Raw genomic sequence first — 17,938 nt, forward strand, 5'->3', positions numbered from 1 at the left:
CGTACAATCTATAGTTATACCCAATAAAAACAATTGCGGAGTAAACTTTTATCTTCTTTTTCAAAACATTTTGCATAACCCACCATATCCTTATCCAAAATGATTTGATTTTTTAAAAAGTCCACCGTAGACGGTAATAAGTAGCATCTTCACAGTCACATCTCCAGCATTTAGCTCGCAAGTTCGGGTACCCCCATTGCTATTGTTAAAGGTCATTGGGTCATTAAGTGAGTACTTCACATGACCCTGTTGCTTTTGTTAAGTAAATATCATGGCTCATTTTTTTTTATTTCATTTTGTCACAACAGTATACACAAACATTGTCATAAGGAAAAAAAAAACATATCATGAAGAAAAAATATATATATATATAAGTAAAGAATATGCATTAGCTATATTAATTTGATATAATAAAGGGAACAATAGGACAGGAATGGTAGGCACTTTTGTGCTCTTATGCACGCCCCTTATAGTCCTCTTAGGAATGGGGTTAAGTGAGGATGTCACATGACCATAGCTTATGACTTCCTGACAGCTTCCCACGAGTAAAGTCAATGAGGAAGCCAGCAGGAAGTTGCAAATCCTAGGTGAATCCCAAGCAGGCCAAGAGGACGCACGAGTACTATGGAGTGAGGTTGGGAGAGATCATGCAGCAAATGCACGTGGACAAGGGAAGAGGTGATGTGTAAGGTATAATTATCTTTACAGGAAGATCCCTGGGAACACGTACTCTGTAGCAAGGCTCCTCAGGAGAAAAACTGGTGGGAGTGACGGGAAAAATCAAGAGATTCAGGCAGCTCAAATGAGTATAAAGACACATTGCAAGCTTAAGGTCTCTACAGGAATCTGACCAACTGGCCATTAAGGGAAATATGTGAGAGCTAATAACAATAGCAATATCACTTAGATTTATATACCGCTTCACAGTGCTTTACAGCCCTCTCTAAGCGGTTTACAGAGTCAGCGTATTTGCCCCCAACAGTCTGGGTCTTCATTTCACCGACCTTGGAAGGATGAAAGCGGGGTGAAATCTACTTACCTTCCTTACTAGCTTGGAAGTGCATGGTCTCCATGCATGTGCTCGCTTCACTTCTGCGCACGTGTCACAGGCGCACACAGACCCTCTGCACATGCGCAAAACCTTCTGCGCATGTGCAGAGAGTAAAAAAACACCGCCATCGCTGCCGATTCTCCGAATCACAAGCCACAATCGCTACCGGCTCGGCCGAACCGGGTTGAACCGGGAGCATTTCACTCCTGGATGGAAGGCTGCATCAACCTGGAGCCTGGTGAGAATTGAACTGCCAAATTGGTTGCAGCCGGCAATCAGCAGAAACTGCCAAACCCAATTGTGGTTGCAAAACAAGGACAGCATGTATTGCACATTTATAATATTTACGCAGCCATTATGTTTTTAATGGCTACGGTTATCTTGTACAAACTGTATACTATCGCCCTGCCTATTTAACTTATATGCAGAGCACATCATGAGAAAGGCGGGGCTGGATGAATCAAAAGTTGGAATTAAGATTGCCGGGAGAAATATCAACAACCTCAGATATGCAGATGATACCACTCTAATGGCAGAAAGCGAAGAGGAATTAAAAAGCCTCTTGATGCGGGTGAAGGAGGAGAGTGCAAAAATTGGGTTGAAACTCAACATTAAGAACACTAAGATCATGGCATCCGGCCCTCTCAATTCCTGACAGATAGATGGGAAAGAAATGGAGGTAGTGACAGATTTTATTTTCCTGGGCTCCAAGATCATCGCAGATGGGGACTGCAGCCAAGAAATTAAAAGACGCTTGCTCCTGGGGAGGAAAGCTATGGCAAAACCAGACAGCGTACTAAAAAGCAGAGACATCACCCTGCCAACAAAAGTGCGTATAGTCAAGGCCATAGTTTTCCCAGTTGCAATGTATGGCTGTGAAAGTTGGACCATAAGAAAGGCTGAGCGCCAAAGAATTGAGGCCTTTGAACTCTGGTGCTGGAGAAGACTCCTGCAAGTCCCTTGGACTGCAAGGTGATCCAACCGGTCAGTCCTAGAGGAGATCAACCCTGACTGCTCTTTAGAAGGCCAGATCCTGAAGATGAAACTGAAATACTTTGGCCACCTAATGAGAAGGAAGGACTCCCTGGAGAAGAGCCTCATGCTGGGAACAGTTGAGGGCAAAAGAAGAAGGGGACGGCAGAGAACGAGGTGGCTGGATGGAGTCACTGAAACAGTTGGCGTAAGCTTAAATGGACTCCAGAGGATGATAATGGACAGGAAGGCCTGGAGGAATGTTGTCCATGGGGTCGTGATGGGTTGGACACGACTTCGCAACTAACAACAACCATCTTGGACAAACACAGCCTTGTTTTCACACCAACACTGTAACAGAGGTTTAGTTGCAAAAGATGAGCACAACCAGGCTTAGTCTTTGAGTTTCAAGGTAGAATCGAAATTTGAGTCTGGGGGTCTCCTCGCTCCTAATCTAGTCTGACATTCTAGTGCTAGCTCATTTCCAGGTGGGATACTCCAGATTCCCACTAGATGGCAGCCAAGAGATACATAAAACTCTCTTGGTCCTCCAGATGTTTGTGGCTCAGATGTTATTAGGTGTTAAATGAAAACATTTTATGCTATCTGGCATAGAGAAGGTTTTTTGATTGAAAGACATTTGGAACCGGATAGAGTCTGAGAAGCAGAGGACTTTTGGACAAATATTTTATCAGGTATACTTCGAGAAGGGTCCAACTCAATTATTTCTTGATAGAACATGACTTCAGGGACAATCATGGCTTATAGTCTACTATCTGATGAGACTGTAGACTAACACATAACCAGAGGTGATATTCAGCCATTCAGACTGGTTTGCCCGAACTGATAGCAGAAATTACCACCCCTATCAGTTCGGGCAAACCAGTCTGCACATAACTGACCAATAAAAGAGAAAACATACCCAGCCTAAAACAATCTGAAATGTATTCTAAGAAGGAAGGTGCTAAGCTGTGACCCATCGAGACTCAATTAAAATTTCTGAATAAATAAATACATTCTGATTGCAGTAAGATACCAATGTAATTGTCTGTGTAGTAACTGTTACTGTCCACAACCGGTCTCAGTCGTTTTCATGCGTAGGGTACTCCGCTCAATAACTCACAACTTTGGTTGTGAACCCAGATTACCCTTAACAAAATGAATAAATACAACTAAAGTAAAGCCGTAGGAAAAATTGCCATATACTGTAGCTGTCTATGAAGATTCTCAGCCATCCAGGTCATGGATGTCTCAAAGGTGCTTTTTTTCCAAGAGGCAACTGGACTTTCTGGTTTTTCTTTGAAGACATTTCGCTTCTCATCCAAGAAGCTTTTTGTCATAATAGCTTAAAATAAGAGCACAGAAGCCATTGCAATGCAAGACAACTTACTAGTTTTTTTTAAAAATTTGCATTTATATCCCGCCTTTCTCTGAAGACTCAGGGCGGCTTACACTATGTCAAGCAATAGTCTTCATCCTATTTGTATATTTATATACAAAGTCAACTTATTGCCCCGAACAATCTGGGTCCTCATTTTACCTATCTTATAAGGATGGAAGGCTGAGTCAACCTTGGGCCTGGTGGGACTTGAACCTGCAGTAATTGCAGGCAGCTGTGTTAATAACAGACTGTCTTACCAGTCTGAGCCACAGAGGCCCCTGTTGTCATTTCAGGGGAATGATTTCACATTCTTAGCCCCCACAATCCCCAAAGTTTTCATCTTCTCCCTCGGTTCCTTGTGGTAAGTTTATTAATACCAATGTTAATTTTTTTTATTTAATTTTGTCATAACAGTATACATAAACATTGTCATAAGTAAAAAAACATATCATAGAATAGAATAGAATAGAATTTTTATTGGCCAAGTGTGATTGGACACACAAGGAATTTGTCTTGGTGCATATGCTCTCAGTGTACATAAAAGAAAAGATACGTTCATCAAGGTACAACATTTACAACACAATTGATGGTCAATATATCAATATAAATCATAAGGATTGCCAGCAACAAGTTATAGTCATACAGTCATAAATGGAAAGAGATTGGTGATGGGAACTATGAGAAGATTAATAGTAGTGCAGATTCAGTAAATAGTTTGACAGTGTTGATGGAATTATTTGTTTAGCAGAGTGATGATGGCCTTTGGGAAAAAACTGTTCTTGTGTCTAGTTGTTCTGGTGTGCAGTGCTCTATAGCGTCGTTTTGAGGGTAGTAGTTGAAACAATTTATGTCCAGGATGTGAGGGGTCTGTAAATATTTTCACGGCCCTCTTCTTGATTCATGCAGTATACAGGTCCTCAATGGAAGGCAGGTTGGTAGCAATTATTTTTTCTGCAGTTCTAATTATCCTCTGAAGTCAGACAGTTATAGAAGTGCAAATGACAGACTCAATAATTCCTCTATAGAACTGAATCAGCAGCTCCTTGGGCAGTTTGAGCTTACTGAGTTGGCGCAGAAAGAACATTCTTTGTTGTCCTTTTTTAATGATATTTTTGATGTTAGCTGTCCATTTTAGATCTTGCGATAGGATAGAACCTAGAAATTTGAAGGTTTCTACTGTTGATACTGTGTTGTCTAGTATCATGAAGAAAATATATATATATATATAAGTAAAGAATATGCATTAGCTATATTAATTTGATATAATAAAGGGAACAATAAGACAGGAACGGTAGGCACTTTTGTGCTCTTATGCATGCCCTTTATAGTCCTATTGCTATCCTATGTTAACACCTGTTATCCTATGTTATCCTATTGTTATCCTATGTTAACACCTGTTATCTCTGGCAACATATGGTTGCCCTAGCACAAGGGTCTGCAGACTTGGTTCTTTTAAGACTTGTGTACTTCAACTCCCAGAGTTGAAGAGTTGAAGAGCTTTGCTGGCTGAGGAATTCTGGGAGTGGAAGTCCACAAGTCTTAAAAAAGCCAATTTCGCAGACCCCTGCCCTAGCATTTCTCAAGTTGTTGCTAAAACTTCACTCAGAGGAAGAGACCGTTCTGTTTATCCAAAATTAACTTCTATCCAAGGGTGAAATCCAGCAGGTTCTGACAGGTTCTGGAGAACCGGTAGCGGAAATTTTGAGCAGTTCGGAGAAACGGTAGCGGAAATTTTGAGTTGTTCAGTGAACCGGCAAATACCACCTCTGGCTGGCCCCAGAGTGGGGTGGGAATGGAGTTTTTGCAATATCCTTCCCCCAGGAGTGGGGAGGGAATGGGGATTTTGCAGTATCCTTCTCCTGCCACGTCCACCAAGCCACACCCACAGAACTGGTAGTAAAAAAAATTAGATTTCACCACTGCTTCTATCACTGAAGCAGCTATCATATCAACCTTTGTAGATTAGAACAAACAATACAACAGCCAGCCGAGATGGTTATCTTTTTGGGCGTTTGCAACATCTGGTTATGCAATATGCCCTAGAATAATGATGCATCATAATATTAAATCTGCCCATGTCTTCCCAAAGGTGCTTTTTCAAGAGGCAACTTGACTTTTTTGTTTTTCTTTGAAGATGTTTCGCTTCTCATCCAGGAAGCTTCTTCAGCTTCTTCAGTGCTAAGATTGATGGTGTTACCTAGTTTTGGTAATGAAACGTCTGCACAAAAAATAACCAAGCTCCGAGAGCACCAAGGACCCCTCATTTCAATCCTAAACTACAAATATTCTGCTTTGCTGGTATTGGGAATACTTTTAATTTGGTTCCTTCTAAAGTCAGGAGATGCTAAATCTTACTGTTGGCTAAAATGTTATACTGCTGTGAATAGGAACTTGGTCTTGAGTTGTTCCAAGGGCTAAGTTTGTCGAGTTGAGGAATAAAAGCAGCTTGTTGAAAGGTAGTGTGGGAATATCTAAATATCCATCTGATTCAGTTCCAAGCTGGGAGAAAGGCACTGGAGACAAAATGGAGGCTGGTGGCTCATTGGAAAGAGGGTCCATTTATTGATGAAGCAGAACCACGTTTGTGATTCTGGTGCAGCTGACAAAACTGAGTTGAGAGTGAGGAGTTTTCATACCTTCTCTTGGGCTTTGAATTTGAGCTTCCTGTTCCTGTGCAAGAACATACTAAACATACGCCCTCGCATAAATCATCACAACAATAGTACTCCAAACTACAATTTTAAAAAAAGCCAACTATGGACAGCTAACATCAAAAACATCATTAAAATGGACAGCTAACATCAAAAACATCATTAAAAAAGGACAACAAAGAATGTTCTTTCTGCGCCAACTCAGTAAGCTCAAACTGCCCAAGGAGCTGCTGATTCAGTTCTACAGAGGAATTATTGAGTCTGTCATTTGCACCTCTATAACTGTCTGGTTCGGTTCTGCAACCCAACAAGAAAAACACAGACTTCAGAGGATAATTAGAACTGCAGAAAAAATAATTGCTACCAACCTGCCTTCCATTGAGGACCTGTATACTGCACGAATCAAGAAGAGGGCCGTGAAAATATTTGCAGATCCCTCGCATCCTGGACATAAACTGTTTCAACTACTACCCTCAAAACGACGCTATAGAGCACTGCACACCAGAACAACTAGACACAAGAACCGTTTTTTCCCGAAGGCCATCACTCTGCTAAACAAATAATTCCCTCAACACTGTCAGACTATTTACTGAATTTGCACTACTATTAATCGTTTCATAGTTCCCATCACCAATCTCTTTCCACTTATGACTGAATGACTATAACTTGTTGCTGGCAATCCTTATGATTTACATTGATATATTGATCATCAATTGTGTTGTAAATGTTGTACCTTGATGAATGTATCTTTTCTTTTATGTACACTGAGAGCATATGCACCAAGACAAATTCCTTGTGTGTCCAATCACACTTGGCCAATAAAATTCTATTCTATTCTATTCTATTCTATTCTATTCTATTCTATTCTATTCTATTCTATTCTATTCTATTCTATTCTATGACCTTATAAACAATGATCTCTCATTTCTTGACTGGCAAAATCTATTCTCAACCTGTATCACTGTAGAAGACTACTATAAAATATTCCTACTTGAAATCAATAAAATCATCAAACTATACGTACCACAAATCACCACCAAAATCAAAAAAGAAAAGCAAATTACCCATATCAATAAAAAAACTACAATCAAAAAAAAAATCCCTCTGGAAAAAAACAAAAAGGGTTATGTAGCAAACTTCAAAAACCGCTACAAGAATATTTGCAACCAAATAAAAACAGAATGTAACACTTACCACACCAAACAAGAAGACCTTCTACGCACTAATTCCAATCGTGCTTTCTATAATTTTGTAAACAATAAACTTAAAGAAACAAGATCCATCCCACCACTAAAAGAACCTAACGGCAAAGAATGTACTGACGATACAGTTAAAGCAAACCTCTTCAACACATTCTTCGGCTCAGTCTTTGTAAACAGTGATGGCTCATATCCAACATTCCCCAATCGTACCAATAATATTAACAACGACTTAACTCATATAAACTTCACAGAAGAAAACAACGACCTAACACATATAGACTTCACTGAAGATAATGTTGAAAAAGCCCTTCGCAACCTGAAACCATCTTTATCTATTGGACCAGATGGACTATGTGCATACTTTTTAAAAAAACTTTCAATTAATATAGATGAACCCTTAAGCATAATCTTTAATAAAGCCTTCAAAACTAGTTCCCTTCCAAAACTCTGGTCTCTAGCCACAGTCATCCCTATCTTCAAAAAAGGAGATCCAAGCCTAGTTGAAAATTACAGACCTAACTCTCTATGCTGTGTCTCATGCAAAGTAATGGAATCTATCATAAACCAATCCATTACATTCCACCTTGAAACAAACAACCTTCTCTCTAATAAACAATTTGGTTTCAGAAAAAAATTGTCTTGTAACTTACAACTTCTTCATTGCAAAAACATATGAACTACCAACCTTGATCAAGGTAAAGCAATAGATGCAATCTACATAGATTTCTGCAAAGCTTTTGATTCAGTAGTACATGATAAACTACTGCTCAAACTAAAATCCTACGGCATTTTGAGACCTCTTCACAATTGGATAAACGCCTTCCTGTCAAACAGACAACAAGTGGTCAAAATTGGTAATGCTATATCAAATCCTGTTCCTGTCAAAAGTGGCGTTCCCCAAGGTAGTGTTCTTGATCCAACGCTCTTCATACTATACATAAATGATCTCTGTGACCTCATCTCAAGTTATTGTGTTCTCTTTGCTGACGATGTCAAACTATTTAATACCACTAACAATACTTCTACCCTTCAAGAAGACCTCGACTTAGTTTCGGATTGGTCTAAAACTTGGCAACTCCAAATCTCTACCAGCGAATGCTCAGTCTTACATATTGGAAAAAAGAATCCTATCAACAAGTACAAACTTGATGGTCATTACCTTACTGACGACCCTCACCCTGTCAAAGATCTTGGAGTTCTCATATCAAATGACCTAAATCCCAAAGCCCACTGCAACTACATAGCAAAAAAGGCTCTAAAAGTAGTTAACCTAATTTTACGCAGCTTCTTTTCCAAAAACTCTACACTACATTTGCCAGACCTATTCTTGAATACTGCTCATCAGTCTGGAACCCACACCACATCTCTGACATAAATACAATAGAACGCGTCCAGAAATATTTTACTAGAAGAGTTCTTCACTCCTCCGAAAACAACAAAACACCTTATGCCACCAGGCTTCAAATCCTGGGATTAGAAAACTTACAACTCCATCGACTTCGACATGACCTATGTTTAACACACAAAATCATCTATTGCAATATCCTTCCTGTAAATGACTACTTCAGCTTCAATCGCAATATTACAAGAGCAAAAAATAGATTCAAGCTTAATGTCAACCGCTTCAAACTTGATTGCAGAAAATATGACTTCTGCAACAGAGTTGTTAATGCTTGGAACTCATTACCTGACTCCATAGTTTCTACAAAAAATCCCAAAATCTTCAACCAAAAACTGTCTACTATTGACCTCACCGCATTCCTAAGAGGACTATAAGGGGCGTGCATATTCGATTTTTTATTTATTTGATTTTTGTTCTCTTTATTATATCTAATTAATATAGCTATGCATATCTTTTACTTATATTTACTTATATTATATAATATTATATAATATTATATAATATTTACTTATATTTACTTATATTTCATGATATGTTTTTCTTTTTACTATGACAATGTTTATGTATACTGTTGTGACAAAATTAAATAAAAAAAAAACATGTATTCTATTGGCTGTCGTTAGACTCCCATGGGGTTACTTAGGGGTCATAGCTGGCTCCATATCTTAGGTGTTTGTTTGAACTAAGTTTGGTTGAAGTTTCTCAGGGTGATGTAATGAAGGGACTTGTGTTCTGAAAGGGAGTTGGGCAATTCCCATTGTGGCTTAATAGCTTTTTCCTGTGTTGGACCTTGAGTGAGGGCTAATCCTATCATTCTACTTTTGCTCAGACTTTGCTGCAGAGAGTTTCAAAATATCCTGCCTTAAATGGATTTCTGCCTGCGGTATTTGCTTCGCCTCTGAGTAGAGCTATCTAGTTTTCAATAAGCTCTTTATCTCTTAAGTGCTGACATCTGCTGTGGGCTATTAAGGAAGGTGGGGGTTGCTTTCTGCCTCCAAGAGCACGTTTTTCCATTTCTCCTTTAGGGAAATATAATATTCTGCCTTTTTAAAAATATTCCTCAAAATATTTCATTCTTCTAGGAGTGGGTGGTGGCTTCCCATATAGGAAAACTATGCCATATTTTGCTATGGGACTCAAGCCAGTCAATGCTTCATTTGCAGTAGATCAGGGGTCATCAACCTTGGTCCCTTTAAGACTTGTGGACTTCAACTCCCAGAGTTCTTCAGCCAGCAAAGCAAAGCTGGCTGAGGAACTCTGGGAGTTGAAGTCCACAAATCTTAAAAGAGCCACGTTTGCAAACCTCTCCACTAGATGATAGCTTTCTATGATCAGTGCTGTCGGGCCTGTTTAGCTTAAACAAGAGAATATTAACAGGAGATCGGAGTGCAATTTTTACATACTTGAAGGGCTATGATAGGGTTGAAGGTGTGGATTTATAACCCATAGCTCATAGGGTTGGGGAAGAGGAAGCTTGTGAATCTGTCATGCTCCAGCTTGGTTCTTCTCTTCACCACCTGAAAGTTACATAAACCTGAATGTTGGAACTGGGAATGTTCTATTTGTGCACCTGAGCATTTGTGAGAGTTGTCCGAGCAACAATCAATGAACTTGTCACAGTCACTCATGCCCTAGTCACTTCCTGTCTTGACTATCGCAACACCCTCTATATGGGGCTACCCTTGAAAAGCATCCAGAAGCTCCAGTTGCTGCAAAATGCATGGTTTTGTGCAGACCCTGGTGTGTACATGTATCACCTCTCCTGCGGGAGCTGCATTGGTTGCCAATTTGCTTCTGGGTGCAATTTGAAGTGCTGGTTGTCATCTTTAAAGCCCTCCATGGTTCAGGACCAGGTTATCTGAGGGGCCGTCTCTTGCTGGTCACATCTACCTGACCCAACAAAGCAGGGAGGCAGGGAATGTTGCGGGTCCCATCCCTGAGGGAAATACACTTGGTGGGACCCATGTTGTATCTGCGCCACCCGAGCCGGGCCTCCTGCCAGAAAGTGACTTGGAGCCAGGCCTCCTGCCAGAAGGTGACTTAGAAAGTGAGAGGGAAGGGCCGTCAGGACTTACCTCGGAAGCACCGGCTTCCCTGGCTCAGCTCCAGGAGCCAGAAGCAGGCCAGGTGGAAGAGATAATGAGGCCTCCGTCCACTGACTCTTCCCCCCAGGCCATGCCTTCAGATCCAGCTGATGGCAATCAGGCTTGGTTGGACCCTAGGATTTGTAGGCAGGAGAGGAGGGAACAACAGAAGCAGGGGTGGGGCAGGCCTAGGAAGTGCTGAGTCATGGAGCCACACTCCACAGGATATAAAGGCAGCGAGAGCTGCTATGCCTCTTCGTAGCAGGCAAATTAACTGCTGAACTAAGAGCTGAAGTACTGTTTGACTTATCGGCGTCGAGGGAGATAACGGAACCAATTGGCATACGCTCGCTCTTTTGCTGCCAGGGCTGATAGTGCCAGCTAATTAAGCCATCGCTCGGATGGAGGCGAAGGAGGACAGAACAACCCAGAAGAAGGGCCTTCTCCATGGTGGCTCCTTCTCTCTCTGGAGCATCATTCCCCCAGAGATTAGAACGGCCCCTACTCCAGGGGTGAAATCCTACCGGTTCGGAAAAACCGCTAGGGATTATGGGCATCAGTTTGCTGAACCAGTTGTAATTACCTCTCCTTGGCCCCACCCATGCCTAGCTGGTCACCGCTCACCTCTTCTGGCCGCTCATATTCCACAGAATTCAGTATTAAATGCAGCAGAGAATGCTAACTTTTCTCCCTCCATTCCCAACGGAGCTGCTGCAGCCTATCCCTTTTAAGGTAGTCCCCAGGAGGGAGGGGGACAGGGGGACGGGGAGCATCTGGAATGGAGTCGTTTTTTGTGCAAGGCAGGAAAATGGGGAAGGGCCTTTTCCTGCCTGTCATCCATTCCTCAATCTCAGCACAGACTGAGGGAAGGAAGGGAGGCAGGAATATTCCCCTCCCCATTTTCCCGACATTCACGATAAGGAGTGGCTGGGAGGGGAGAGGCCAGTGAGGAGCCCCTCGATGTGAGTGATGTCGACTTGGCCACGCCCACCCAGTCACATGACCTCCCCCAACAAGCCACGCCCACAGAACCAGTAGGGGATTTTTTTTTATTGCACTCCTGCCCTCCTCTAACACTCTTCCAGAAGGCGCTGAAGACCTGGTTCTGCCAGCGAGCCTGGGGAATCCAGAGCGGGATGGAGCCCATTAAATGGCTCATGTGATCTGCTGGTCACTAGGGCGGGGCATGTGATTTTTATTATATTATACTATATTAGAATAGAATAGAATAGAATAGAATAGAATAGAATAGAATAGAATAGAATAGAATAGAATTTTTATTGGCCAAGTGTGATTGGACACACAAGGAATTTGTCTTGGTGCATATGCTCTCAATGTACATAAAAGAAAATATACGTTCATCAAGGTACAACATTTACAACACAATTGATGATCAATATAGCAATATAAATCATAAGGATTGCCAGCAACAAGTTATAGTCATACAGTCATAAGTGGAAAGAGATTGGTGATGGGAACTATGAAACGATTAATAGTAGTGCAGATTCAGTAAATAGTCTGACAGTGTTGAGGGAATTATTTGTTTAGCAGAGTGATGGCCTTCGGGAAAAAACTGTTCTTGTGTCTAGTTGTTCTGGTGTGCAGTGCTCTATAGCGTCGTTTTGAGGGTAGGAGTTGAAACTGTTTATGTCCAGGATGTGAGGGATCTGTAAATATTTTCACGGCCCTCTTCTTGATTTGTGCAGTATACAGGTCCTCAATGGAAGGCAGGTTGGTAGCAATTATTTTTTCTGTAGTTCTAATTATCCTCTGAAGTCTGTGTTTTTCTTGTTGGGTTGCAGAACCGAACCAGACAGTTATAGAGGTGCAAATGACAGACTCAATCATTCCTCTGTAGAACTGGATCAGCAGCTCCTTGGGCAGTTTGAGTTTACTGAGTTGGCGCAGAAAGAACATTCTTGGTTGTGCTTTTTTGATGACGTTTTTGATGTTAGCTGTCCATTTTAGATCTTGCGAGATGGTAGAATCTAGAAATTTGAAGGTTTCTACTGTTGATACTGTGTTGTCAAGTATTGTGAGAGGTGGGAGTATGGAAGGGTTTCTCCTAAAGTCTACCACCATTTCTACCATTTCAATATAAATATAAAATACCATTTCAATATAAATTCAATAAATAAGTACATAAAAAAATAAACTTCCGAAGGTTTATGCAGATCTGTGGACTTCAACTCCCTTAATTCCCTAGCCAACAATGGCTGGCTGAGGAATTCTGGGAGTTGAAGTCCACACGTCTTAAAGTTGACAAGTTTGGACACACCTGTCTTAAATCTACTGAGATTGTGAAATAATGGTATAGAGATAGGCAAAGCTTAGCACCTAGCTACCCACACCTTGCCTGGAGCAGAGTGAAAGTGTGGATAGATTTCAGGGAAGAAAGGCATAAAATTAACGTTGTTTATCTCTTTGTCTAAGAGGGAATGCAAAATAAACCCTGAATGCTATCTACAATTCTGTTGCCTCCTTGTGGGTAATCGGTCATAAGATGCCTTTGAGTTTGCACTCCTGTTAGTGCAAACGAACAAACTATTAAACAAACTATTAAATAAACCAATTAAACAACTATTAAACAAACCAATTCTTGAATACAGCTCGACTGTCTGGAACCCATATCACATTTCAGACATCAATACAACTGAACGTGTCCAGAAATATTTTACAAGAAGAGTTCTCCACTCCTCTGAATACAACAAAATACCTTATGCCACCAGACTTGAAATCCTGGGTTTAGAAAATTTAGAACTACGCCACCTTCGGCATGACTTGAGTTTAACTCATAGAATCATCTATTACAATGTCCTTCCTGTCAAAGACTACTTAAGCTTCAATTGCAACAATACACGAGCAAACAATAGATTTAAGCTTAATGTTAAACGCTCCAATCTGGTTTGCAGAAAATATGACTTCAGTAACAGAGTTGTTAATACTTGGAATGCACTACCTGACTCTGTGGTCTCTTCCCAAAATCCCCAAAGCTTCAATCAAAAACTGTCTACTATTGATCTCACCCTATTCCTAAGAGGTCTGTAAGGGGCGTGCATAAGAGCACAAGCATGCCTACCGTTCCTGTCCTATTGTTTCCTTTCATTATATCCAATTAATATAGTTATTACATACTTATGCTTATATACATGCTTATATATTGTATAGTTATTTCATGCTTATGCTTATATATACTGTATGACAAAATAAAATAAATAAATAAATAAAAAATATTAGATAGGAGAAGGAATCACGTGCGTTCTTGAAACTGACTTCAGGAACTGATATAGTGTAAGCCGCCCTGAATCTTCGGAGAAGGGTGGGATATAAATGCAAAAAAAAAACTTGTTACAGTAATTAAAATATTTGGGGCTCATATAATATCTATCGGTAGGTTGGAAAAGAATCAACTAAGTAAATTAACCTGCTGAATTTGCTATATGGAATGAACCTGGGAAAACATTTCTTGCCTTCTTGAGACTCTGGAAAGAGTGCAGAGAAGAGCAACAAAGATAATTAGGGGATTGGAGGCTGAAACATATAAAGAACGGTTGCTGGAATTGGGTAAGTTTAGTTTAATGAAAAAAAGGATTAGGGAGACATGATAGCAGTGTTCCAATATCTCAGGGGCTGCCCCAAAGAAGAGGGAGTCAAGCTATTCTCCAGAGCCCCTGAGGGCAGGACAAGAAGCAATGGGTGGAAACTAATCAAGGAGAGAAGCAACCTAGAACTAAGGAGGAATTTCCCGACAGTTAGAAAAATTAATCAGTGGAATGACTTGCCTCCAGAAGTTGTGGGCGCTCTAACACTGCAGGATTTTAAGAAGAGACTAGACAGCTATTTGTCTGAAATGGCACAGGGTTTCCTGCTTGAGCAGAGGGCTGGACTAGAAGATCTCCAAGGTCCCTTCCAACTCTGTTTATTTATTTTTTATTTATTTATTTTTGTCACAACATCATATAAAAAGGATTATATAGTATATAAACATATATATGAGTAGATATTAGGAGGTATAAGCACCAATATATATATAGGAAGAAGAAAAGAAAAGAAAAAAAACAATAGGACAGGAACGGTAGGCACGTTTGTGCTCTTATGCACACCCCTTATGATCCTCTTAGGAATGGGGTGAGGTCAATAGTAGAAAGTTTTTGGTTGAAGCTTTTGGGATTATGGGAAGAGACCACAGAGTCAGGTAAAGTATTCCAAGCACTGATGATTCTGTTACAGAAGTCATATTCTCTGCAATCTAGATTAAAGCGGTTAACATTAAGTTTAAATCTGTTGGTTGCTCTTGTATTGTTGCAATTGAAGCTGAAGTAGTCTTTAACAGGAAGGACATTACAATAGATGATTCTATGAGTTAAACTTAGGTCTTGTCGAAGGCGACAGAGTTCCAAGTTTTCTAAGCCTAGGATTTCAAGTCTGGTGGGATAAAGTATTTTGTTGTTTTCAGAGGAGTGGAGAACTCTTCTTGTAAAATATTTCTGGACTCGCTCAATTGTATTGATGTCAGAGATGTGGTGAGGGTTCCAGACAGGCGAGCTGTATTCTAGAATTGGTCTAGCAAATGTTTTATATGCTCTGGTTAGTAGTGTGGTGTTTTTGGAAAAGAAGCTACGCAGGATTAGGTTTACAACTCTTAGAGCCTTTTTTGCTATGTAGTTACAGTGGGCTTTGGCACTTAGATCATTTGACATGAAAACACCAAGGTCTTTAACGGTGTTTATTTTGTTACATCCTGCAATCGTGTTTATTCGTTCTCTAAAACTAAAACTAGGAAAGAATATTCTCATTCCTTTATAACTTTTTCTTTTTTTGCCATGGACAGAGAGGTAGGGATGAGCAAAACTGAATGTTTCCCATCAGGAGAAGCTGAAAATCCAATTTTTACTTGAAAAACAACACAAAACAGCAACCCACACCAGTATTGGATTTCAAATCCTGGTGCTACCGGTTCACTATTGGCAGTGCGTGGGCGTGCTCACTCGCTTTGTGAGCGTGCAGCACTTTTGCACATGCGCAGAGCGTTTTTGATGATGTCTGGGCAGGTGGGCGGAGCCTCCTGCAGCTGCCATTACCAGTTCGCCCGAACTGTGGCAAACTGGGAGCAACCCACCACTGACCCACACCCAAGGATAAAACTTTCTTTTTCTCTTGATCCAAACAGCAATTGAAAGAACAAAATGGCAATTCTAAGATCTCCATGACTCCTTACGGTAGCATATTCAACGACAATGGTAAGTGTTTATAAAATATAGAAGTATTTGGGTTGGACTTCTCTTTGGAAATTTTAGATTGGTGTTTCCCAACCTTGGCATCTGGAAGATGTGGGGTCTTCAACTCCCAGAATTCCACAGCCAGTAGAATGCTGCCTCGGACATTCTGGGAGTTGAAGTCCACCCATCTCCCAGTGGCCAAGGCTGAGAAATACTGCTGGTTGGGGAATTCTGGGAGTTGAAGTCCAGCCATCTTCAAGTTGAAGTGGGATAGGGTTTCCTGCCTGGGCAGCGGGTTGGACTAGAAGACCTCCAAGGTCCCCTCCAACTCTGTTATTCTATTCTATTCTATTCTGTTCTGTTCTGTTCTGTTCTGTTCTGTTATTTATTTTATTTTATTAAATTTTTATACCGCCCTTCTCCCGAAGGACTCAGGGCGGTGTACAGCCAGAAATAAAATACAAGATATATACAGTTAAAACGAATTAAAATGTAGCAAAATTACAAAACAGCTGATAGTTAAAATTAAATTTAAAAGATTTAAAATATTAATAAAACCCCAAGTTAAAATCAAACTGTTATGCCAGTCCCGCTTGAATAAATAGATATGTTTTTAGCTCACGACGGAAGGTCCGAAGATCAGGCACTTGACGTAGGCCAGGGGGGAGTTCATTCCAGAGCATCGATGCTCCCACAGAGAAGGCCCTACTCCTGGGGGCCGCCAGCCGACATTGTTTGGCGGACAGCACCCTGAGGAGACCCTCTCTGTGAGAGCGTACGGGTCGGTGGGAGGCATAGGGTAACAGCAGGCGGTCTCGTAAGTACCCGGGTCCTAAGCCATGGAGTGCTTTAAAGGTGGTAACCAAAATCTTGAAGTGAACCCGAAAGACCACAGGAAGCCAGTGCAGACTACGGAGCAGTGGTGTTACGTGGGAGCCACGCGCGGCTCCCATTACTACTCACGCAGCTGCATTCTGGACTAACTGCAGCCTCCAGGTGCACCTCAAGGGCAGCCCCATGTAGAGAGCATTGCAGTAATCCAACCGAGACGTAACCAGAGCGTGAGTGACTGTGCATAAGGCATCCCGGTCAAGGAAGGGACGCAACTGGCGGACTAAGCGAACTTGGTAAAAGGCCCTCCTGGAGACGGCCGCCAGATGTTCATCAAAGGACAGCCGTCCATCCAGGAGGACGCCCAAGTTGCGAATCACCTCCTTTGGGGCCACTAACTCATCCCCAACAGTCAGCTGCAGGTGCAGCTGACTGTACTGGGGTGCCGGCATCCACAGCCACTCCGTCTTGGAGGGATTGAGCTTGAGTCTGTTTCTCCCCATCCAGACCCGTACAGCTTCCAGGCACCGGGACAGCACTTCGACCGCTTCGTTGGGGTGGTCCGGGGTGGAAAAGTACAGCTGAGTATCATCAGCATACAGATGATGTTCTGGTCTGTTCTGGTCTGGTCTGGTCTGGTCTGCTCCGCTCTGCTCCATTCCATTCCATACCATACCATTCCATTCCATTCCATATTTTCTATTCTATTCTATTCTGTTCTGCTCTGCTCTGCTCTGCTCTGCTCCGATCTGCTCTGCTCCGCTCCGCTCCGTTCCATTCTGTTCCATACCATTCCATTCCATTCTGTTCCATACTATTCCATTCCATTCCATTCCATTCCATTCCATATTTTCTATTCTATTCTGTTCTGTTCTGCTCTGCTCTGCTCTGCTCCGATCTGCTCTGCTCCGCTCCGCTCCGTTCCATTCTGTTCCATACCAGTCCATTCCATTCTGTTCCATACCATTCCATTCCATTCCATTCCATTCCATATTTTCTATTCTATTCTATTCTATTCTGTTCTGTTCTGTTCTGTTCTGTTCTGTTCTGTTCTGTTCTGCTCTGCTCTGCTCCGCCGTGCTCCGCCCTGCTCTGCCCTGCTCTGCTCTGCTCCGTTCCATTCCATTTCATATTTTCTATTCTAT

General features: G+C 41.5%; 1 protein-coding gene across 2 annotated transcripts in view; it reads left to right on the forward strand.

Moving 5' to 3' along the window:
* The window catches only part of LOC131200997 (cytochrome P450 2J2-like), a 39,797-nt gene that overhangs the window by 2,226 nt on the left and 19,633 nt on the right, over window positions 1-17,938 (forward strand). Inside the window, exons 1-2 of one of the 2 annotated variants that reach the window (XM_058188471.1) lie at window positions 624-690; window positions 15,914-15,983. In XM_058188471.1, coding sequence (XP_058044454.1) covers window positions 682-690; window positions 15,914-15,983 — 79 coding nt within the window. In that variant the 5' untranslated portion in view covers window positions 624-681. Of the gene's footprint in view, window positions 1-623; window positions 691-15,913; window positions 15,984-17,938 lie in introns of those variants that run through there. The other variant, XM_058188470.1, reaches the window with a different exon arrangement.

The sequence above is a fragment of the Ahaetulla prasina genome, chromosome 6 (assembly GCF_028640845.1).
Source record: "Ahaetulla prasina isolate Xishuangbanna chromosome 6, ASM2864084v1, whole genome shotgun sequence".
In the NCBI taxonomy this organism is placed as follows: domain Eukaryota; kingdom Metazoa; phylum Chordata; class Lepidosauria; order Squamata; family Colubridae; genus Ahaetulla; species Ahaetulla prasina.